The sequence below is a fragment of the Melanerpes formicivorus genome, unplaced genomic scaffold, assembly GCF_026170545.1.
Source record: "Melanerpes formicivorus ecotype bairdi unplaced genomic scaffold, bMelFor1.0.p_v2 SCAF_39, whole genome shotgun sequence".
Lineage (NCBI taxonomy): Eukaryota > Metazoa > Chordata > Aves > Piciformes > Picidae > Melanerpes > Melanerpes formicivorus.
In genome coordinates this window covers 5,428,114-5,451,243 of record NW_027142391.1, presented here as the reverse complement: position 1 = coordinate 5,451,243, position 23,130 = coordinate 5,428,114, and the positions used below count along the sequence as shown (strand labels likewise).

General features: G+C 43.5%; 2 protein-coding genes across 6 annotated transcripts in view; one reads left to right on the top strand and one right to left on the bottom strand.

Moving 5' to 3' along the window:
• Window positions 1-23,130, top strand: part of MTOR (mechanistic target of rapamycin kinase) — a 65,018-nt gene that overhangs the window by 17,605 nt on the left and 24,283 nt on the right. For all 4 annotated transcript variants that reach the window (XM_068158422.1, XM_068158426.1, XM_068158421.1 and 1 more), the window contains 7 exons: window positions 644-790; window positions 1,594-1,736; window positions 2,814-2,976; window positions 3,099-3,244; window positions 18,468-18,543; window positions 19,835-19,974; window positions 22,463-22,563. In XM_068158422.1, the coding sequence (XP_068014523.1) occupies window positions 644-790; window positions 1,594-1,736; window positions 2,814-2,976; window positions 3,099-3,244; window positions 18,468-18,543; window positions 19,835-19,974; window positions 22,463-22,563 (916 nt within the window). The remainder of the gene's footprint in view (window positions 1-643; window positions 791-1,593; window positions 1,737-2,813; window positions 2,977-3,098; window positions 3,245-18,467; window positions 18,544-19,834; window positions 19,975-22,462; window positions 22,564-23,130) is intronic.
• On the bottom strand, window positions 4,054-11,532 carry ANGPTL7 (angiopoietin like 7). Of its 2 annotated transcripts, none has more exons than XM_068158419.1 (5): window positions 10,750-11,532; window positions 8,985-9,088; window positions 8,472-8,666; window positions 7,207-7,405; window positions 4,054-5,577 (listed from the first exon to the last, which is right to left on the bottom strand). In XM_068158419.1, the coding sequence occupies exons 1-5, from the start codon at window positions 11,126-11,128 to the stop codon at window positions 5,408-5,410; spliced, it is 1,047 nt and encodes a 348-aa protein (XP_068014520.1). In that variant the 5' UTR covers window positions 11,129-11,532; the 3' UTR covers window positions 4,054-5,407. The 2 variants fall into 2 exon arrangements, with proteins under 2 accessions (XP_068014520.1, XP_068014521.1); XM_068158420.1 differs by having other exon boundaries at window positions 8,985-9,085; window positions 10,750-11,531.

Genomic DNA, 23,130 nt, shown 5'->3' with positions numbered 1-23,130 from the left:
CAGAGGGGCACTTTGGGCATGCTTTCTTGTTGAAGCAGGTGTAGCTGTGAACTTCATGTTGAGCTACTCATAAAATGAAGAAGAGTTGTTGCTGTGTTGTGTATGAAGTGCAGCTTTATAAGGAGATTTTGAGATTGCATTGGGAAATTGTCAACTGGTTGCAATTATTTCCTGTAGAAACATCACTGCAAGTTTTTAGGCAAGGACTTAGACTTGTAGCCAGTGCCTTTTTTTTTCTCAGTACTTCTTAAATGTGGATTTACCTTATTTTTCCCACAGTACCAAGACTGAGATAACAAGGTCCCCTTATTTTCTGCAGCATGTTCCACGTTTCAAAAAGTCAGTAACTGCTTTGCAGTTTGATTAGCTTGGAACTAGTAGCACACTGCTGTTCTAGCTTACTAGTGAGTCAAAGAGGAAAGAGCACTTGTTTTAAGGGCTGTTATTTTGACTTTTGTAACTAGGAGCTAAGATTTTCTACCAGTTACATGGAATAGAAATGGGATATCATTTGGGTTGTCTGTTTTATAAGGTTGTAATTAGTATAATGAGACACAACTGCTTCACAAACTGTCTGCATGACCTTATCATCTGTTTGGCTCTTGTGTGTGTGTGATCTTCATTTTAAGCCATTTTTTGGTAGGGCTATACTCTTGCTGATGAAGAGGAGGATCCCCTGATTTATCAACATCGAATGTTGAGAAGCAACCAGGGAGAAACTTTGGCCAGTGGTCCCGTGGAAACAGGTCCCATGAAGAAATTGCATGTTAGCACCATCAACCTGCAGAAGGTAAGAATGGAGCAGCATGAGTTTGCTGCTGAAGGGAGGAGCTGTTGTGTCACATCTGTGGAGTTTGTCCAGTGCATCTAAACTGCATTTATTTTCTTCTCTTTTCTGTTGCAAGTTCTGTACAAAACTGAGGTCAAAGTAGTGTCTGAGACTCTTTAAAATTAGAAGGTGGTAGGCAACTTAAGAGAGGAACAGCTGGATTATTAGGCTGTTGATGGCCATGAAGTCATCTTGACACTTTCTTGTTATGTGAAGTGTGAACAAGACTTCCTAGATCACAAAGAATCATCTGTAGTTTCTAGAGACACGTTCCTCAGAGTTTCTGCCTTATTTGTCAGCCACTTCTCTGCTATCTTACTGCTATAATGTCCTGAAGGGAGTATAGAACTTAACAGCTAAGCAGTGACTAATCTGAACAGTAAATGCATGTGGCATTCAGTTCAGTGGTGGGATGGATTAGTTCAAAAATGCTGGACTTAAAATGTAATTCTAAATGCATAAAGTATTTTTAAGCTGATGTTTCAACAGTGGCTTTATCTCTTGATGTATTTTTGTAGAGGAAGAATTATTCATGTTAAATACTTGGCAGGTCATGACAGGAATACATTTAGGGAAGGTTTCTTAGAAATGAGACTGAAGTGCTGCAATTTTTCTGGTGAAGTTAACGGATTTCAGGGAATTGAAAAGGGAATCTCAACAATGTGATTGGGAGCTGCAAAGCCATAATGCTGCCTGCTGATGGATTCTTCTGCTTTGGGGTAGTGCTGCCTTTGGTACTTGAATTGTCTTCTTTTGTACTGCAGGCCTGGGGAGCGGCTAGAAGAGTTTCCAAAGATGACTGGTTGGAATGGTTAAGAAGACTGAGTTTGGAGCTGCTGAAAGATTCCTCCTCACCATCCTTGCGCTCGTGCTGGGCCCTGGCTCAGGCCTATAATCCCATGGCTCGGTAGGCTGATTCTGTTTTTTTCACATCACTTAAAATTGCAGCTGCAAGCCAGATACTACAAGGAGAAAGTAAGTTACTTAAAAGCTCTTAGATCCCATAAATAGAGATGGTTCCTGTTATGGGACAAATCAAATAGCTGGCAACTTGATTTTGTTTCCACCCTTCCCAGTTGGCTGCTCCATGATGTACACAAAATCTTTCAGTAGAATTCTGCATATTGGTCTACAAATAACATATAGCACATGAAAGGGAAGCTGGAAAAACAGCAGAGTATGAAATAGTTTTGAGGATCTACTGTGGATGCATAAAAATGCCTCTCAGTGGAATAAACTGCAGTGGTTTGGGTTTTTTTGTAACCAGTATGTCTGGAGAGACTTTGAGTTTCTGGAAGCGGTTGCCCATTTTCCTCTTCTTGACAGTGCTTGCAAAATTGACTGTTGCTGTTGGAGAAGCAATTCATTCCTGGTTTAGTTTTGTCTTAATGTGAATGTTACCATTGTCGAAGGGCAAACAGCATGATGGAAAGTCAGCAGTTCCTAGGTGGGCAGAGGTGATGCTGGTGTCCTCCATGTGTGCTTTGTGCATCTCAAAGCCCTCTCACGGTATTTTGTCACAGTACTGGCAGTGACTAGGGCTGTCGCTCTCTGGTTTTCATTGCCTATTCTCCTCAAGCTTTGCCACCATTGCAAGCTCCAGGTAGTGCACTTCTGTGGTGAGCAGAGAAGGCACAAGTGTTGTAGCCTCTGTCCAGAGAAATGCACAATCACCTTTCTTACTGCATTAATTTGTGATATAAGACAGACCAGGCAGAAAAGAGCATCCTTGCTGCTGTGAAGAGTTTGTTCTTGCTGGCATATGATGGCACAGTATTTCTACTATTGTAGCATCCTATTATGGGTATTTTTAAGATGCAAGTTTCACTAACTGTACAAGCTAATCCCTCTCTAGTGCAGGCAGACATATAAATGCATTTTGTAGCTCTCTTTCTCTGAATGCAAGGGCAAGTACACTGTCAAATAGACTTTTCTCATGAATAATGAATTCCCACCTCTCACTCTCTTCTGTTTTCCTCCTCAGTGATCTCTTCAATGCTGCTTTTGTTTCATGCTGGTCTGAACTGAATGAAGACCAGCAGGATGAGCTGATCCGAAGCATTGAATTGGCCCTGACTTCTCAGGACATTGCAGAAGTCACTCAGACACTGCTGAACTTGGCAGAATTCATGGAACACAGTGACAAGGTAGAGGTGCTATGAAGCAGCTCTTTCCCAGTGCCTAGTTTATGGAATGGGTGTGAAGGGTTCATGTCTACTTTGTTCTTTTTTATACTCATCCTGATTTTGATGCATGTGCTTCTGCCCAGGGCCCGCTGCCTCTGAGAGATGACAATGGCATTGTGCTCCTGGGGGAACGTGCTGCCAAGTGTCGAGCATATGCCAAGGCCCTTCACTACAAGGAGCTGGAATTTCAGAAGGGCCCCACCCCAGCCATTCTGGAGTCTCTTATCAGGTAGGACCACAACTGATGAGATTTCTGCTCTTACATCACTGCCAGATTTAGGACAGCATTAGGATGAATCCAGACAATTCTTAAGATTCCACTCTCGACCACAAGACTGCTGTAGGCTAAATAGCTTGCACTCCCCTAGATGCTGACTTCTGTCCTTCTGTTACGTGCTTAAAATTATGATAGAAGCCATGGAAAGATGTACAGGAAAAAGCAGAGCCTTCTGCTTTCTGCCTCTCACCTGTCAAGTTCAATATGGAATGTTGTGGAGTGGCTGTAAGCTAGATGAGAGATTTCTACACCTACATGTAAATAAGAAAGAAAAGTTCTGGGTGAAAAATTCTCATCAAAATTGGCTCATCTAGCTCAGGAAGAGTTCATTCTTCATATATCAAATAGAAGATAGAACAAGAGTGGATTGTTTCCTGAGCTTTGTCAACAAGACAGATGTTACCCTGAAACACCTTAGGTACCAAGCTAAACTGTTTTAAAAGGTGAATCTGTTTCATATCACAGAAATGCTAACTCTGCTATCTAAGCTAGACAAATTGATTTTGGTTGAGCAAAACCTTAGCTTTGTTTCAGGCTTTGCAATTCCTTGGAGTTGTGCTTTCCTTTTTTGGTTTGGTTGGTTGGGTTTTTTTCCCCCCTCTCTTTTATTCTTTCATACCTTGTTTTCATTCTCTTGGTTTTCTGAGGAAAATCTAGAATTCAGTGTATTCCCTTTCTTGGCCCAAATCACTTTGCAGCTGTTTGTGTATCAAAAAAAGCACACTAAAGAGCAAAGACTCAAAGTCAAGCAGGACTAAAAATGAAAGGCAATTTATTAGAAATGAAAAAGTTAAGAAACCTTTAAAAATTCATTTGACAGACCACAGTTAAAATAGTTCCAGCTGTAGTTCCACACAGATGAAATCTACAGCATGAGTAATCAAACATATTTAAGGCAATTCCCAAGACACCTTAATCTCCCATTTCACACAAGACTGAACAATTTAAATTAGATTCATACTCTCTTTAAGATGAATAAAAATAGATATATTAACTGTGACTATTTTTTCCAGCACACTCAGAGTGATATGGCTACAGGAGGAGTCTCTCTCTTTTGTAACTGTTCTTTTTAACACTGTGTTATGTAAGGATACAGATAGGTGACAGAACATCTCTAGGTAGCTTGTAAGTGAGTGATCTTCAGAACAGATGTTAATGTTCCTCAGCATAGTATGCTAGCACATATACCCTTAGGTTGGAATAACTTCTGCCACTTAATGGATTCTCTAGTGTGTGTTAGCGTTTTGCTCATGGATGCAGTGGTTTTAATTGTGGAGTTTTTTGGCTATGTGGCTGGCTCTGGATATTTTTTTTGCTGACCTGCTGTTCTCTCTTAGTTTTACTGACGTGTGGCACATTTATGTTCTAACCTGAACACAATTTTGTCACAGCCCAGTAAGTTGCTTTGTAACTGTGATCTGTGGGTAGGAATAAGCATCACAGAGCATACAGGAGAAACGCTTCCTCCAGGGTTACTGTCTTCTGGGTGCAGACTTCTGTGGGGGCCTACTTGAGGCAGCAGTAGGAGATGGCAGTAAAACTTCAGGAGGGAACCTGGGCATTCCTAATTGATCTAAAACTTTTCAGCTTTGCTTTTTTCCTGTGTGGAAATGTAAGCCACTTACTGTACACTAAAGAAAGGTGCATCAGGGGCACTTCTGATTGATTCCTCTGGTATGAAATGAGTATTTCTGTGATGTGAGTCCCTCTTGGAAGGAGGGATGCTTCTTTTTAGACACTAAAGTAAAGGTGACAAAAAGGCCTTCTTTTTTCAGTCCCTGCCTGGCTGGTTAATGCTAAGGCAACTCACCAGTCACAGTGCTAGTGTTAACACAGCAGTGGGTGTTCTGAAGGTGCTGTAGGTGCATTCTCTCCTAACCTATTCTAATACAGCATTTTTCCCTTTGGAAAGAGTCATAAGAGGAGGAAATAATTTTGAGCCTTGATGACACTAGTGGCTGTGGCAGGTGCTTAGTGTGCCTCTGTGTCCATAGCCAGTGTGTAGCTGTTGCACATATTAGAGGAAATGAGCATTTATCTGGGTGAGTTGGAGCTCTCCATTGCCCCCCTTCACCAGTGGCATCACGTAGCTGTACAAACAAATACTGGTTCCCTCTATGGTTTGAAGTCCTCTGGCCGGATCTTCATCTCAACTCTCTTCAATGAGTAGGTTGATCCATGCCACCCATACCAGGTGATGCCATCCATGTTCTTGGTGTGCTCTCCCTTGCGGTAGTAAACCCCATTCAGGTTGGAATCCGTGCAGCAGTTGTACCAGTAGCCACCTTGTCAGAGAATGAATAGATTCCTGGTGAGCCAATTACTTCAAACAGGCATGCTTTGTGTTAAGAATGACTGCTTTTTCTGGGGGAGAGAGACCAGGATGCAGCATTTAATCCTTGGACCCTATGGTCCTGCTAGCTGGGATTGCAGATAAATTCAGAACTTCAGACAGATACTGAACACACAAAGGCTTTACAGTTCCATAGTCAAATTAGTCCAGTAGCTTTGCATCTAGTTGCTCATTCCTCTTAGGGTATTTCATAGATTCATGGCATAGTCTGGGTTAGAAGGGACCTTAAAGATCATCTAGTTCCAATCCCCCAGGCATTGGCTGGGACACCTCCCACTAGACCAGGTTGCTCCTTGACATGTTTCTGTCTCTGACTCAAAATGAGCATGGAGAACAGTTTTGGTTCTTAGTGTGGGCATCTTACAGTGTCTAAAAGGTTTCTGGACTCTGCAAGGAGGCTGCACTGTTTTATTGAGACTGACAGCAATTTTGTTTGCATGCCATGTGGGGGCACAGTGAGGAAATTAACACTAAAGGTCAAGACACAATGAAGACAGTTATTTCTGACAGACCTCATATAAAGATGATAAATTGGGTGAAGAGAGTAACCTCATTAGAAGCTCTTGATATAAACTAGGAATAAAAGATTAGAATTCAGGTTGAATCTTGAGGTGTATGTAGGATAATATAGGAGAATAATTACAAATCTTTAGAGCTTGAAACTTCATAAAAATAGAAGAAAAAAGAAAGACCTTTCAGAGAAATAGTTTTCTGCATCTCTGGGTTACATCAGTGTCTGGGATAGTCTGGCATATTGTCAGGTGCACAGAGTGGGCTGGATAAATGTGTGTAGGTGAGAACAGACAGTAAATCATTTGGCAAGTACTGATGCAGCCTGGCTCTCTGTAAATCAGTCTTAACTGCCAGATTTCCCACACAACCCAGAAGTGTGTATTCCAGAGTTGGTCACCTCTCCCTTGCTTTGCCATTGTCACTTGGAAAGAGAGAGCCTTGGGCTCCCTACAAAGGACTCATGTCTCTGTACTCGGCACTGGCAAGGCTGCATTTCAAGTACTGTGTTCAGTTTTGGGCCCCTCACTCCAAGAAGGATGTTGAGGTTCTGGAGCATGTCTCAAGAAGGGCAACAAAGCTGCTGAGGGGTCTGGAGAACAGGGCTGGTGTTGAGCACCTGAGGGATCTGGGATGATTTGTTCTAGAGGAAAGGAGGCTGAGGGGGTACCTCATCGCTCTCTACAACTCCCTGAAAGGAGGTTGGAGCATTCTCTTCTCCCTAGTATCAGGACAAGAGGAGCAAGGATAGGACAAGAGGAAATGGCCTGAAATTGTGCCAGGGAGGTTTGGCTTGGAGATTATGAGAAATGTCTTTCCTGCTAGAGTGGTCAGGCATTGGGACAGGCTGCCCAGGGAGGTGATGGAGTCCCCATCCCTGGCGGTGTTCAAGAAACCTGTGGACACCGCACTGTGGGACATGGTTAAATAGTAGTCTTAGGTCAAAGGTTGGACTCGGTGATCTTAGAGGTCTTTTCCAACCAAAGAAATGCTATGACTGTATGACCCAGGCAGCTCTGCGGGGCCAGGACGGTGTTTGTGTGTGCTTTACCTTTACGGAACCGGGCGCAGTCATCCACACACTTGTCGTTGTCCTTGTCCTTCGTGCTGAAGGCTGTGTTGTTGTGGTAGCGCAGGGAGTCGCGCCCTGTGTTGCCGCTGTAGTTGCCCACGAAGAGCCGATAGCTGTTGAGTTCGTTGCTCAGGGTGAACTGCTGGTACTGGGCGTAGCGGACGTTACCTTCCCAGTCCTGCCACGCAACAGGGAAGAAGAAACAGGCCCTGTGAGAACACTTAGGAGAAGATCCCACCATCCGTGGTTCCATACAGTGCATGTTGTGTGTCTTTGCTCAGCTGTAGATTTTTCACAAGTTATTTGCTGTCTCGGACGCAGGCTGCAGAAACTTAGAATTGTTTTGGTTGGCAAAGATCTCCAAGATCAAGTCCAGCCACTGACCTAACATCACCATGGCCATTATACTATGTCCCAAAATGCCATGTCTGCATATTTTTTGAACACCTTCATGGATGGTGACTCCACCACCTCCCTGGGCAGCCCAAAATTCCCACAGCAAGGCATCATATTTCCAGGTCTTGCCTGCACTGGTAGTAAACAATGCATATGGAAACCTGGTGTGCAGCTCTGGTATTCAACATCCTTATCTCAAAGCACTGCCACAAGTGATTTTCTTCCCTCTCTGAAACAGTGGCTTTTACATCCAAAGCCTTTCAACTCACTCTTTCCATTGTATATATCCCACCCCTCAAAGGTATTGACCAACTATAAACGAGTCTAAGATAAACCCAAGCCCCATTCAGCTCACTCTTTCCATTCTATATATCCCACCCCTCAAAGGTACTGACCAACTATAAACAAGTCTAAGATAAACCCAAGCCTTTAGCAGACTGTAGAAGTTGTTTTGGGGTAATACAAGGCAAACTCTTTTGTACACAGGCTGGAAGGAAGTGATGCAAAAGGAAAACACCCAGAGCCTTAAACTTCACAGGGCCAAAGACTCTGTGAGTCTTGAAATCTGAGGTAGTCAGCAGTTTGCTGTCTGCCTGCAGTGAGTTCTGCAAGATTCTCTAGAGTCCCACATGTTCCCTAAGATACAATCTCTGTGCAGACAGAATGTTGTCCTACTGACTTTGCACAGTGGAGGACACAATTCTGTCTAATCCTTGGATGAACTTTATGATGATTCCTACCTCATTCTCCTGTAATTAAAACACACAAATTCTTTTGGTCTTCTGCTTTTAGGGGATCACTTTGTACAAAAACCCTTTTGCTGCTGAAATTTAGAGCTTATTAATTACCTCCAACTCCACTCTCAGAACAGTGGGGCGTCTTGAGAGTCTGTAGATATTTTCATTTCCCAGCCAAAAATCTCCCCTAATGTTGCCAAATCCATCCCTGTATTGTTTCCAGTCCCTGTTGAAAGATATCAAACCAACTTTACGCCTCTGGATGATAGTCCAGCCTCCTCCATCTGTCTCCATGTCACAAAACACCTAGGAGAGGACAAAAGGCAGTGTTCACTTCTCAGTAGACTTAGGAAGGTTTGTTGCTCTTAACACTCTCTCACTACTTGAAGAAATTCCTGTTCTGTTTAAAAGTAATGGGGGGGAAAAAAATCCTTAACCCTTTTTCTATTTTCCCTCTTAAATGTTCACTCTTCCCTTCCTTGAAGTTTGACTGCATAAAGATGATGATTCCAAGTGCAGTGTCATAACTCAGTATATGCTCTTTTCATTTCTGTGATAGACAATTATTTCTTGGTTATATTTGAAAAGTACTTATAGCTTCCATTTTGTACTTAACATCCTTACCTCCAGATCTGGACTCCCCAGAAATTCATCAGGAGGCAGCTTGTAAACACCAGAAATTCTGTAGTTCCTCTGGTAGAGCGATGAGCAGTCATAGACAGCATCTACTTGAATCAGAACCAGAAAGTAAGAATCTGAACAGCAACAACTGCCCTGTATGAGTGATTTCTGCAAAGCTTTCTGTAATACAAGGAGTAATTAAGTGAAGAAGATTCCCACAAGTGTTGTGTTTCCCTGAAATGTGTTTGTTTTGATCAATGCATGTGTTAGGCAAAGAGAGTGGGGCACTGGGACCTTGTCTTGTTAACCTTCCCTATCCCAAGAGGTATCTCTCTGTTTTCTCTTCACATCGTTGCTGCGTGTCTGCTAGGAGGTTAAAAAGTGCATGTCTCCTTCCCCTCCCAGATAACAAAGGCATATCTCTAGAATGGCTGTCTGCTGCCAGATGTTTTGGTTTGTGTGCCTGAGCAGGCTAGCTGAGTTTGGGGTTGAGACATGCTTGCTTAACACGTTTTACACCAGAGCCTGTGACAGAGGTGATGGCTTTTAGCTGCAGTCAGTCTGTTAGCTTCTGCAAGCCTCCTTTCCTGTCAATGCAGGAGCTGACTTGAATTGCTGTGCATGTTACCATCTTCTTCTGAGGAAGATAAAGCAGCTGAAGCAAGGCTTTATCCATTCTGACAGTTCTCACTGTAATACAACCTGAACATCTCTTACCTGCTGAGGTGAGATGTGTCTGCTTTAAATACCCTTCAGGGCCACCTTCTTCTGTGTGCTGTTTTTTTTTTTTCCAAACCTCCAAAGAGATTCATTATAATAAAAAACCCCAATTGTTTAAGACACACTCTAAACAGTAGTGTGTCAAAACTACAGCCAAGTGGTTTTTTGGGTTTTATTTTTATTTTGTAGGAAGAATTTAGTTAAATAGACTTAGAAGTTTTTCCTTGGCATCTAAAACAGCCTTCTGGCAAACCCAAGCAAACCCAATTATCCCAGCCAGCAGCAGTTTCTTTTTAAGCAAGTTTTAAGCTTGTTGCAGTGGTTTCATTTGAGGAGAGGAGTCAACAAAAAGGACAGTTCCTTCTAGATGCAGTTTTAGAGGAGCTGACCTACAAACTGCACCTGCATTCCACGGTTAGTCCAGGCCTGTGCAATTACTGCGCAGTGAAATTTTCCCTCGGGGAAGAGAATTTGGAACAATTTAACTATGTTCTGCCTGGGCTTATACAACAGTTTGCATCATGCCTCACCTAAAGCCTTGAGGTTTTGAGAATGCCCATTCAAATAATGGGTCACTCTTTCACTCTGGTTCAGAGGAAGTCATAAAGATACAATTAGAAATCTTCAGTAGTGCTTGGAGAGCGCTTTTAAATGTTTTGCCAATTTCAAGTCTCCTGTCAGCACTGAGAACTTGGAGGATGTTACTGCCAGAGCCATTCCCTGACACAGCCAGATCCTGTTCTTTCTGTACTGTCAGAAAATGAAAGACTAGGCCAGGTTCCTCACTGTACACATACAGCACCTGTTCAGTTTTTCTCCTCCTTGATAACAGACACACAGATACTAAAATACAGCTGCCTCTTTGGGCTTTGGCAGATGAATTCACACCTGGTTCTCTCAGGATTGCCTGCCAACAGCAGTGCTGCATACACATCCAGTCTGCATACTTGCTATTCACATTAGTGGGGCATGCTAGCATCAAGACCTATTTGTTAGTTCAAGTTGTGCATTAAGAGGTGTGTGGGGAGCTTGGTGACTCCCTGCTTACCAGCTGAAGTCTGTGTGACGGTCTGAGCCGCCTGCAGCTGCATGATGTCTATTTGGTTGTTCATTTCGGAGTATTTGCTCTCAGCATCAATGAGGCGAGACTCCATCTGCTTGGTGCTCCCTTCCAGCTCCATCACCTGCATCACCACGTTCACCCAGTCACCTTCCTGCTTCTTGCTCAGCTCTTGCAGCATTCTGCTGAGGTTGGCTACTTGCAGCTTCAGCTCCTTGATCTCATCGCAGCAGGCTGTCATCTTGGACTGTGCATTCCCATTGATTGTTCTCCTTTTAGGAGGCTTCTGCAGCATTGCAGGGTAGATTGCCACAGACACAGTGACAAAGCAGAGCCATGCCAGCTGGGCACTGGATCTTGCTGGCATTTTTGCTTACAGCAACAGAAAACTTCCAGCTGCCTGTGAGTAGTCTGAATGCAGCTGGGGTAGCTATGAAACTTTCAGCAAGTCCTCCAGCAGACTGGTACCTAACTTCCTTCCAATGAAGTCAGTCTCTGAAGGTGGAGCCTGAAGAAGTAGCTTTTTTTCGGCCCTCTCCTGTCAGTCTCTGCACTTTGGAAGTCTGTCTCAAAGCACCCTATATACAGTTTTTCTGTTTACCTCCACCCCCCTGAAGCTAGGAAGAGCTTTCTAGCCCCTCCCAGTTCATCTGCTCATATCAGGTGTTTACAGAGTGAAACTGGAAGAGGTTTCAGCCAAGAAGGGTTTGGGAGAGCAGGAGAGAATTCACTCAGTTCTGTCTTGAAAGGGGTGTGGGAGAGGACTGGGCAGTGAGGAGAATTTCCAACAATTATTGCCTGTTGGATTGTAGCCCTCTTGGTGACTAGTTCTGGCACTCCAGTAATATTAGAGGTCCAGGATGTGAAAAGACTGTTCCAAAGAGAGTATGTTTATAGAAGTTCAAGGAAGGTAACTCCCTATCAAGTAGCCCTGGGTGCAACGAGTCCTACTAATACATTCCCCAGAAGGTGTAGGGGGAACTCTGCAATTGCAGTGTTTCTTAATTTAGAGAATATTGTAGCAAATTCATCAGTTCAACACCTAATCCTCCTCTCTCTGCACACTGATGCTTCTGCACTGTTGGTTTTGTGGAATTCAGTGCTGTCCTCTTTAGAGATGGGATATCTGAGGCTGGAATGGAGAGAACTCTGCAAAATATGTGAGTCAGTACCCATGCCTCTGTTTGTTCAGAGTGGAGAAGCAAAGGGACATTATATCATGCTGAAGGACAGTCTATTTAAAACTGACAAGAGTTTTTACAGGCAGTATGATCTGTCACACAGCAGGATTATGGTGACCAGTTTAACAACAGCCTTTGAAGAGAAAATCTATGGCTAACTAAAATGTCCAGCTACATAAAGTGCAGATTTAAGATTTACTTTTAAATCTTTAGGCATTCAGAGTATAGGTCAAGTATTGGCTGCCTGAGATATAAGAGGAGACTGGAAATTGCTATCTTTTAACAGTTCAACAGCTGATTATGGCTGTTTGATCCCAAAGTTGAACCATTTCACCAATGGTACAGCCTTTTGCAGGTGGTTTGCAACTTCTGTTCTAGATCCTTACAGAGAATTTGTTGCAGCTGCTCTGTAATTGCCCAACATGTGGCTTCTTGCATCTTCTGCAGAGTTGCTGATTGTGATAACTGGCAGAGGTAAGGTGGAAATGAACTAAATGGCTCAGGTAAATGCTCCTGGGGTAAATGCCATGAAAGCTTCTTGGTGTCCAAGAGAACAAAGCAAATCTTGCTCCATTTACACCTGACATGCACTACAGCTGGCTAGAAGGTTTTTTGCAGAACAGTAAGGAAAGACTTCCCAGGCTGTAAAGATTTAGGAAGCACTGGAGGAGCAGAATATGAATGGAAATGTTTCATAAATCTGATTTTTCTTAGAGGAGGAAGAGATGATCTTTGGGAGGAGGTCAGAGTTGGAGATCAAAGAAGCAGCATTGAGCATTTTGAGTTGTTGTGGGCACCTGCCTGTGTGCTGTACTTCAGGTATGGCTGCAGCCTGGAGTATCAGCTGGTGAGGCTGCTGTGTGGAGATGCTGCCCAAGATATGCAAGTACAATTTGATGAAAGCATTGAGGTTACCTCCAGAGCAGACTGTGGGCTTCAGCCACATTTTTGTCATGGGCATTCCAGAAACCTTCCATAGCAAAATTGCTTTTTATACTTCAGACCAGAAAGTGTCACTGCACCCAGATGAAAGCCTGACCTTTTTGTTCTGCCTCTAATCCTGTCTGAGCCCTCTTCCAGCTGGAGCTTCTGTCATTCCCAGGGGCAAATTCTTCTCAGGCTTCCTGTGATGAGAAACATGTTTTTGTCAAAGTTGGAACAAAGAACAGGACAGGCCAGACTTTGGCTTCTCCACCCCAAAAAGCCACCCTGCTAACACCCCCATCATGTTACACAGGACTTCATTCTGCTGCTGCTCTCACTCAAACTCTTCTGTCTTGTACAGTTTGAATTTCACACACATCAAGAGAGGCAGATATGGAAGAGTGAAGCCACTTGTAGGTCCATGCATTCTCTCTTGATACAGATTTTGGAAGGATCCAAAATTCAGCCAAACTGTTGCACACAGATGTTATGAAACAGTGCAGAAAAGCCTCCAAATGCCCTCTTTAAAGTGGAGTATTTAATTGGAAATGAGGCAGCCAGGGTTTTCTTTTGGGTTCAGCCTCTGGTGTGTGTATCCTAATGCAAGCCATCTTTCTTTTGCATACTTACTTGATTTAAAGCAGGCATAATGCTTCTTCATTCTGGGGGTGGCAACAGACAAATTATGCAGGAATAGAAAAGAGCACAAATCTTCTATCATTATTTTTGATGAAGCATTGAGAGAGCTTTGGGCAGACAGGTCTCTCTTGGCAGAGACCTTACCCTTATGGAATTGGGCTTCTGAGTATTTGAAAGATGAATCTCCTCCTGTTTCATGAAGAACTGAATGTAGGTTCTCAGGCACCAGCAGCTACTGATGCTGGTCTCTGCCAGATCAGATCAGCTGTTGAAGCTGGCAGGCTGTTGGAAGCAATTCCACTGTTATGTAATTGTGTATTGACAATTCAGGTCCTGGTACACTTTGGGAATCTAGGGAGCAACTAGTTCTGTGATTACTGAGTGCATCCTAGTCCTGTTTTTTTCCCTTTCCCCCAGTACTGATAGAGAAATCCAGTATCACTTTATCTGAAATCCATCACCATATTTTTCCTCTACTGTATTTTGTGTATGGAAATATCCTGTTACCTGGTAGCTGAAAAGATAAGACCCTAATGTGAAGAGCATGAGGCAAATCCTTTCTGATTTTGTGAATGATGTAGAAGTGGTTGGGAGAATTGAGCCTAACCATGGCTGCAGTTAGTGTGTACCCTCTGCTTACAGTCTTGGGTGATGTTACAAATACAAGTGTGTTAGTATTATGTGATTAGAACCAGAGATCTCATGTCCCTGGAGGGCCAGATTAAATCAGAGGTCTGGGAAGCTGTTCTGGCAGGTGTATGTGAAGCTGAGACAAGAAGAAAAGCTCAGTACCCTGTGGCTATTTATTTGGTAGGCAGTCTTTGCAAAACCCTCAACAGGCATCCGGCAAATGCTTAGAATTCAGCATTCCTGGTGCTTGCTGAGGTGGCAAAGGCTCTTCAGTTCTCTGCTGGCAGGTCACAGCAGTCCATACTGTGTCAGAGCTCTGGAAGTACTGCTTTCCCCTCCCACGGTATGTGAAACTTCACCTCTGGCTTTGGAGCTGCTCTGCTTTACCTTTTTTTGCTATTTTTTTTTACTGACTTTTTTCCCTTCTCTGCCCTCAGTGAATCTGGTTATTAAAGACTTGGGAGACAGTGAATCTGGTTATTACAGACTTGGGAGACAGTGAATCTGGTTATTACAGACTTGGGAGACAGTGAATCTGGTTATTACAGACTTGGGTGACAGAAGACCTTTTGCAGCCTGAGATTCATAGAATCGCAGAATGGTCTTGGTTGGAAGGGACCTTAAAGATCATCCAATTCCAACTCCCCTGCCATGGGCAGGGACACCTTCCTCTAGCCCAGGTTGCTCAAGGCCTCATCCAACCTGGCCTTGAACACCTCCAGGGAGGGGGCATCCACAACCTCCCTGGACAACCTGTTCCAGTGTCTCAGCACCCTCACTGTAAAGAATTTTTTCCTAATCTCCAGTCTCAATCTCCCTTTTCCAGCTCAAAACCATTGCCCTTCACCCTCTCACTATTGTAGTAGTTTTCACTGCTTTGCCTTTCAAAACTCATGAAGTTTTTCCATTTACTTTGTGAACATTTATATAAAAATAGGGAATTTGGACAGTTTTAATGCCTGTGGGCAATGTGGTGTGCCCTTACTGTGCAAAGCTGCAGGGGCTGCTACTCTGACCAGGCAGCAGTCAACCGTCGCAACTGCTGATTGAGAGCAGTCCTTTGCCACTGTTGGTTTCTCAAACATATTTGTTCCCAGCATGGGAATAATTTTCAGTGGCATGATGGAAGTGCTTTGGGGTTTGGAGCTGTTTGAGGGGCAATTGATTGTTCTCTGAGCTTTGTTGAATCTAGGAGTGAAGGATGCCTGAACACAAATAAACTGTAGAATTGGGCACACTGGCCAACAAAACCAATTCCTTGTGCCAGAGGATTATCTGTTCCCCAAAGTATCTACAAAGTAGCAGTGCCTTCCATTTCTAATCCCAGAAGCAAGATCTCAGTGCTTCAGAAGGAAAACCAAGCTTGATTTATCTGCCACACAAGAGGAGCTTTTTAAACAAACTTAAGAAGACTTGGCTTCTTGTCTGGACTTTGCACACAAGCTGCTTTAGTGCAAAAAATAAAGGTTTCTAGCAACAGGAATGTGTGTTCCCTCACAGAGAGGCTTGGGGCCTCCTGAAAAGACTCTGTTAAAAGAGAGTTTTTCATGGTTTATGGGAAGATAGGGAAGGGTTCTCTCCCTTACTTCTGAGTTCTTGAAAATTCTAAATGCATTTTGAGTGGCAGAGAAGGATGTTAGAGACCCTCAGAGACAATGGAAGACTGGAAAGCTCCCAGGACTGTATAAAAGACAGTATTTCTAGTAAACATTAGATATTTATGCCTGGGGTTTGTGGAAGAGAAAACTCCATCATTTTAATTGTCTTCCTGATGAAGACAGCAAAGTTGTCTTTCATTCCTAGTTCATACCTGGTTTCTGTTTGGTGAGGCCTCAACTAGAGTTCTGTGTCCACCTCTAGTGCCCTCAACGTGAGGACATGGACCTGATGGAGAGGATCTAGAGGAGGCTGTGACAATGATCAGGTGGCTGAAGCACCTCCTACAAGGACAGGCTGAGGGAGCTGTGGTTGTTCAGCCTGGAGAAGGCGGCGGCTCCAGGGAGACCTAATAGCAGCTTGCCAGTACCTGAAAGGGCCTACAAGAAGGCTGCAGAGGGACTGTTTGCAAAGGCCTGCAGTGATAGGACAAGGGGCAATGGTTTGACATTAGACAAGAGGAGATTTAGGTGCATTAATGCTGGAAGATTCTGCCAGTCTATACTGGGCAGCACAGCTGAGTACTTGGGCCTTTCCTGAAAGGTGATGTGTTTAACCTGTGGCCTAAAAACTTTCTGGGGAGGAGATAGAGAAGTCATCTCTTGTGGCCTGCTGCCAAGCCTTCAAGTAAAACAAGTGGTAGTGGTGGCTTCTTTTCCAGTTTCTACACAAAATAAACATGCATGTGTTGTACCCTCAGTGAAATGAGGAATAATTGATCTTCTCCTTACTATTAAACTTCATATTATCCTGAGTTAGGAACAACTGCAGGGACATCACCCTGTAAACAAAGACTTGACTGTCTGCTGAGTTAGCCAGCAGCATTGTTTTTGTCTTGAGAGATGTTTTCCCACCTTCTCCTTTAATCCTGAAAGATTTTATAGTTATTTTTTTTCCCAATACAAGGAGAAATCTATCCTCCTGATTGTAATCCAGTAAACTGCCCTGATCTCCAGTAGCAACACTGTGACTAAAACCCCCTGGCAACTCTGCCTGCCTGGAATATCAGCCCTTCAGGGCCTCTTCTGGGTGCCTGGATGTTTTTCTGTGGCATTGCTCATTCTGTCCAGTCTCCAGCACAGCTAGAAAACAGCTCTGCAATGCTTTGAGTATTAGAAAAGTTGAGAAGGCTCTGCCTGAACGCACAGCTCCTCAGATCTGCAGCAAGAGGGGCAATGCCTTAATGGTAGGAAGGTGAAAGGGTGGGGAAGCAGAGGAGGTTTTCCAGTCAGTGGCTTATTAAAGTCCATAGAACTATCTATCTTTACTCACTGTGTGTCTTCCTCAAATGTTACAACAGAGTAATTTAGGGTTACTAATGACAACACAACATATTTGCTACTACTGTGTATTCCTTTTAATCAAAGTACTTCTCCTTCCCCTTCTCTTCTTTCCCCTCCCTGTGCTTAAACCATAGGCAGCTTTAAAACATTCAGTTTTATTTTGGATAGCCAAGAAAGTGTGAAATAACAGCAACAGAAAGAGTAATTGAGTGCAGCAGGGAGCATCAGCAAAAGAGCACTGATAATTGTTGAAGAGTAAAAGCTAACAGCCAATGTTGTCAGGAAGCGTTGACAAGGAAGATAAGTTGAAGTTATTAACTGTCTGACATGCTGGAAGTGATGTCTGCCAATGGCTCTTTAAATCATCAGGATATGAAATGTGGCAGCCATTTATCACTTTTATGAGGCACTGCTGCCTAGCTTTCCCTTGGGAAGTGTGGAGGTAGTTTGTTCTTTGACTATCTTGCTAAAAAAAGGCATGGATGTATTTCAAGTGCTTCCCATTTTTGGGTGCCTGGCTTCTTGAACCATGATTGTGCTGCATTCTTAGCCTGACTGAATCTGAATTGAGCTCAGGCCATTCTGAGGTCCTGTTTCCAAGAGACTTCACCTTCCCAGATATCCAGAATGTCTAGGAGCTTGGTTCTTTAGCTGTCAGGGAGGGAAACTTCCACAGGCAGAAATCTAGCACTCATTTGAAAATGTTTCCTTTTTTGTCTTTTCAGACTATTCCCTCTAATACTATAATAGATTTCCTTGTCTCCTACTGATCAGCAAACTTGTTATAGGGGAGAAAAATATGCAGTCATGCTGATGCTAGCTGGTAGGAAGGAACATTCCTGAAAGCTGCCCATAACTACAGCAGCAAATTCAAAGGGCACTGAAAGTCTCTTTGCATTGCTTTCAGCTGATGTGTTTTGGTTTAGGTTGTGCTTTTTCCACTGCAGATGTTAACTCTCATTCATATTGAACCAGAGTGTGTTGTATCATGCTCAGGTATTGTGACATTGCTTTGAGCAACTTGCACTTCTCGTTTACCAGCACCCCAAGGGAAAGAGGAGAGCCATAAGCCAGAGGCTGTTTATAAATAACCATTACAAATTAGCAGGGGCTTCATAAAAAGTTCATTTCCCCCTTAAATTTGGGTTTAGCAAAAGAGCTGTTAATCACAAGCAATCACTGGTTTGTGTCACAGGTCTTGAGAATACCTGCAGAGAATGTGTACTCTGTGCCTTATGTAGCCCAGCCATTCACTTGGAGGCTTTAAACAAAAAGGAGGACAATCCACAGCTATTTCTAAGTGACAGAGCCTGCTATCAGCAAGCAGAGGCTCATACCAGCTTCTGATAATTGCCAACTGTGTTCAATGGTCTTTCTCTTCTTACCTTTTCAGCATTAACAATAAACTGCAACAGCCAGAAGCAGCTGCTGGAGTACTGGAATATGCCATGAAGCACTTTGGGGAGCTGGTGAGTCCTGCTGGATAACTCCCTTCTTCATGTCTTATGTTTTGCTCTTTTTCTAGGGTGTGGGGGTTTTTTTTGGGTCTCCTACCAATTCTGCTCTGTTAAAAAGATGATTCTGCAGTGCCTTAAGGTGGTTTGGGAAAGGAAGGCAGCCCTGGAAGCAGAGTAAGGAACCACTAAATAGTGGGAACATGTATAAACACAAAATGATGGAATTCCTCTGGTGCAGGATGATGTGTGGGTTTGACTTAGACTGGAAAAGTCCTCACAGCTTCTTATGATTCCTTGGGTGGATTGAGTAAAGATCTGTTACCTAATCCTGACCTCACTTGTTACCAGGAATGTAGCTCTAGCAGTAAATGGAGTTCAAAACACAGAATCTGCCAGAATGGGCAGTGAAAAGAAATTAAGAGGAGCTGTGAGTTCTGCTTTCAGGAACTTGACTGAAATACTGTGATTGTGCTGGTGTATAAATGTCCTAAGTGGAAGAGCTGGCATGTAGAGCATGGTTTATACTGACCCTGCCCACAGGGTGAGGAAAGGAATATTCTGCAGCCTATGTCAAGGCTTGAGCTGCCAAGGGTTGAGCAGGAAGAAATTGGCAGAGAGAAGTATGGAAAAAACATTAAAGCATTTTATTTCTTGAAAATTAGAAACAAAATCTTGAAACCAAGACTGAGGAGAAGTTTGTGCAGCTGATAAGGATCAGTGCTTGGCTTTCTTGTAAAGTCTTGGTTACAAACCACAGCCTTTCCTTGTGAGGGCTGTGATTAGACCCCAACATCAGCTACCTGCTGTGTTCAGAAATGGCCTAGTAGTAGCCAGGCACACAGTGTGCTTTGGGGGTTTGAGTTTATTCCAGTTAGTCACTCCATTCCTGAGCATAGCACTGTGGTCCTTGTTTAAATGCAAGCATATGCAGCAATAGGAAGTGGAATGTTTTATAGCTTTACCCTTTGTCCTGTTCCACTCAGTCCCCTTCTCTGGGAAGAAAAGCACCAGCCACAGAGCTGGTATTTCAGTGGTACTGAAGAAGGGAATGGTGATGGATTGATCCTTCTGGTAATATTAATTCATTCCTGTGCAGGTTGAGCAGTGCTCAGGATTCCTGTTTTGATCTAGCTCAGGGCTTTTCTCTGTACCCCAGAAGTCCCTGAGGATACTTAGAATGAAAGAAGGTTGAGGAGGTCACCACAGACAGAACTTTGCAGGGACAGCTGTGGTAGTTAATACAGAATGATTAATGCTAATCCTTCCATTAATTCTGATTTTTTTTTTTTTCCCCTTCCCTTAGGAAATTCAAGCTACCTGGTATGAAAAGCTTCATGAATGGGAAGATGCTCTGGTGGCCTATGACAAGAAGATGGACACAAACAAAGATGATCCTGAGCTGATGCTGGGACGGATGCGTTGCTTGGAAGCACTTGGCGAATGGTAAGAGGAGGATGACTAAAGACTGAGGAAAGTAGTGTCTTTAAAACTAGTGCTTATCTCTTCTCTGGGTCCTGGCATTCAGGTGACTTTTCTTGTTGCCTGAATTCCTATTACTTAATGGTTTGAGTATTTTCAGCAAATTCTCACGTTTTTCGTTGTAGTCAGAGTTAGTAGTCTCTAAGCCTATGGGATGGGCCATCTGATGAGTTCAGGTCCCTCTGAAAGAGAATCTTCAGTCTTATGGCCAGATCAACCTCATTTGTAACTGAGAAAGGAACTGGAAATAGAGGAGACCTCTCAGGAAACATTGACTGGGCAGCACTTGTCAAAAAGGAGAATTCACGACCTCTCTGGGCAGCCTGCTCCAGGGCTCCAGCACCCTCACAGTAAAGAAGTTTCTCCTCATGTTGAGGTGAAACCTCCTGGCTTCCACTTTATACCTGTTGTTCCTTGTGTTATTACTGGGCACCATTGAAAAGGAGCTGGCACCTTCTTCTTGACACCCACCCTCAGATACATACAGACATTCATAAGATCCCCCCTAAGCTGAGTTTGTTGTTATTGCTCTCTCTTAGCATTCATTAAATACTGTCTTTCTGGACATGTGGTGTTTCAAACCCTGTGTTATATGTGTGTTGTCAACATGTAACTGATCAGAGGCAGTGTTGGTTAGAGGGTGAGCTGGTAATGACTTAGAGCTTGCCGGTTAGCTGTGGGCTGCTGTTTTCCTCTGTGTTCAACTGGAAGAAGCTAATTGGAGAAGGCATCCTGTGCGCTGCAGCATGCAGTCGTGCCCAGGGGCAGCTCTGATTTGCTCCAAGTTCTGCCTTGCTGCTGAACTTTTCCTGTCACCAGAGCACTCTCCTGATGGGTCCTGACATGAACCCAGGAGATGGCACAGAGTAAGGAGATTCTGCTTCACTGAAGTCACTGGTAGAGAACCAGAGCTGTTTGAGGAACCTCATTCTGACAGCAGTTGTCTGCCCTTTTCTAGAAGAGGATTGGGGCATATTTGGCATACCCACAAACCACCACATAGTAGGAAGAACAGACCCTCTTGCTGAGCATTTCTCAGTCATCTTTTCCAGGGATTTATAGAATTTCTCCCCTCTGCAGGATGTCTGTTTGTGTGAAGTGCCCTCTCTGAGCCTCTTGCTTCTTCACATCAGGAACAAATACATTGCAAAATGATATTTCCCTTTTGTGGGAGCTAGATATGATGCATCTATTGATAGTCTGTAGTGATGAGAGCAGTCACAGCCTCACAAAGATCCATGTGCTTGCTCATGTGGAACTGCACTCCATCCCTGAGCAGGCGTTTGTCACAATTCAGAAGTGCCTTTGCAAGGTGATACGTGCTACCTTGCAGCTGACTGCAGAGGCATCCTCATCCAGAGACTGGAAATTCCACACTTTGGCTGTTGGTACACTTCAGCAGGGTTCAGCTTGCCTGGCTGTGCTGCTGTAGTCTTCTTGGCAGAGTATGAAAGTTAATCTAGAACTGGTACACTGCAGCATCATGATTTCAGTGCTCTGTCCAGTGAGGTGTTGAAAGTACAGCCAAAATATTCCTAGCCATCTGTCTCCTGATGCAGTTCTGTCTGCAAGAGCCATACTACTTGATTAGCATCTGTGAGGTCCTGATTTACTGCTGTTGCTGGGTTTGGCTTGGGTTTTCATTTGGTTTGGGTTTATTTTTGTTTCTCCTGGGCCATTAAGCTGTCAGAATGACTATCCTGCCTGTGGTTCTGTTTGACTAATCACCTTCCTTTTTGGGAGGGTATGACAGCAGAGAAGGCCACTTGGCCTTCCTCACAGCAGGCAGCTCTTCCACTGCTACAGAGTATCCAGCCTGAGAAATTCTGGAACTGCAACACCCACAGTAATTGGTTTGATTAATGGAGCATTCACAGTTGATTTAAAGGAAAGAATATAAAAAACCCTGATTCTTCCTCTCCAGTGGAGATGAAAGATTCAGATCCCCTATAAGATCTTGCCCTGACAAGTCTTATTCCTAGGTTAGAGCAGCATTGATTGTCTGGTGTCTGTCATGATGTGTTATCCAAAGTGTTTGATAGCAGGAGCCTTGCATGAGCTCTCCAGATCATATGTTTCTTGCATTGGTACTTGCAAAAAGTGTTCATCATCCCTTGTTTGGTGATGGTTTGAGGTTTTCTGTATTTGTGGTCTGGAGTTGCCTTTTCAGTTCTGTCAACAGGCATCTCTAACTGCTGAGGAACAAATGCAAACCTGTCTGCATTTGTGTTTTCAAGGCATAATTTGACTTTAAATGATTTTCTGATGATGGGATACTTATCATCAGACTTAACCTGTCAGGGTTGAGAGGAGAGGAATCCTTTTAAGCACTCTATAAAAGGAATGATGGGGCTGGTTGTCATCTTGTCTGTGGACCACAAAGTGGTTGTTTAACAAGGCAAAATTCTTAGAAGAGGCTTTTTGCTGATCAGAATTTGTGGATTCTTCTTAGGGGGCAGCTTCACCAGCAATGCTGTGAAAAGTGGACCCAGGTCAATGATGAAACTCAAGCTAAGATGGCTAGGATGGCTGCTGCTGCTGCCTGGGGTCTAGGTAATGTATCCTGGTCTGGTGTGACAGCCCTCAGCGTGGAAGCACAGATTACTTTAACTTCAGAACTGCAAGATCCAAGAAGTGGCAAAATCAGGAACAAAATTAGTTCTTTTGGGAAGCAAAGTAAGAGTTGTTCAGCACTGAAGCCCTTTGGAAAAATCTTCATTTACATAAGATCTCCCAGTGTGATCTCAAGTAACAGACTGCCTTACTGCTCTGAGCAGATCATCAGTTACTTTAACCGGTCCCTTTTGCCTAGCTTTACATTTAACAGAGCTCAGGCTCCAGATGAAATTAACAGGATTTCTCAGGTTTGTTGGCAGACTCTTATTTACAAGCCAGAACCATATCTATTGAGCATTTTGGTAAGTTGTTTCTGCTGAGTAGACAGTCTTTAAGTAGAATGAATCCATAAATGGTGTAAATATCCATTGTGCTGGTAGTCAGAATTTTACTATAGAAGCTTATAAATCACCTGCTGTCTGCCAGCCTTTGCTGAGGGAAAATTCATGCTTTGCTGTGTAGGACACTAAATCATTGAAGTGTTCTGGAAATCTCAGCATTTCA

What these genes read in the sequence shown, in the direction of transcription:
- ANGPTL7 (XM_068158419.1), bottom strand. Translation starts at nt 11,128, where the DNA reads ATGCCAGCAAGATCCAGTGCCCAGCTGGCATGGCTCTGCTTTGTCACT. An exon ending in TGGGGAGTCCAGATCTGGAG is followed by an intron (nt 8,667 to 8,984) that starts GTAAGGATGTTA and finishes GTCCTCTCCTAG; the next exon opens with GTGTTTTGTGACATGGAGAC. An exon ending in TTCTGAGAGTGGAGTTGGAG is followed by an intron (nt 7,406 to 8,471) that starts GTAATTAATAAG and finishes GTTGCGTGGCAG; the next exon opens with GACTGGGAAGGTAACGTCCG.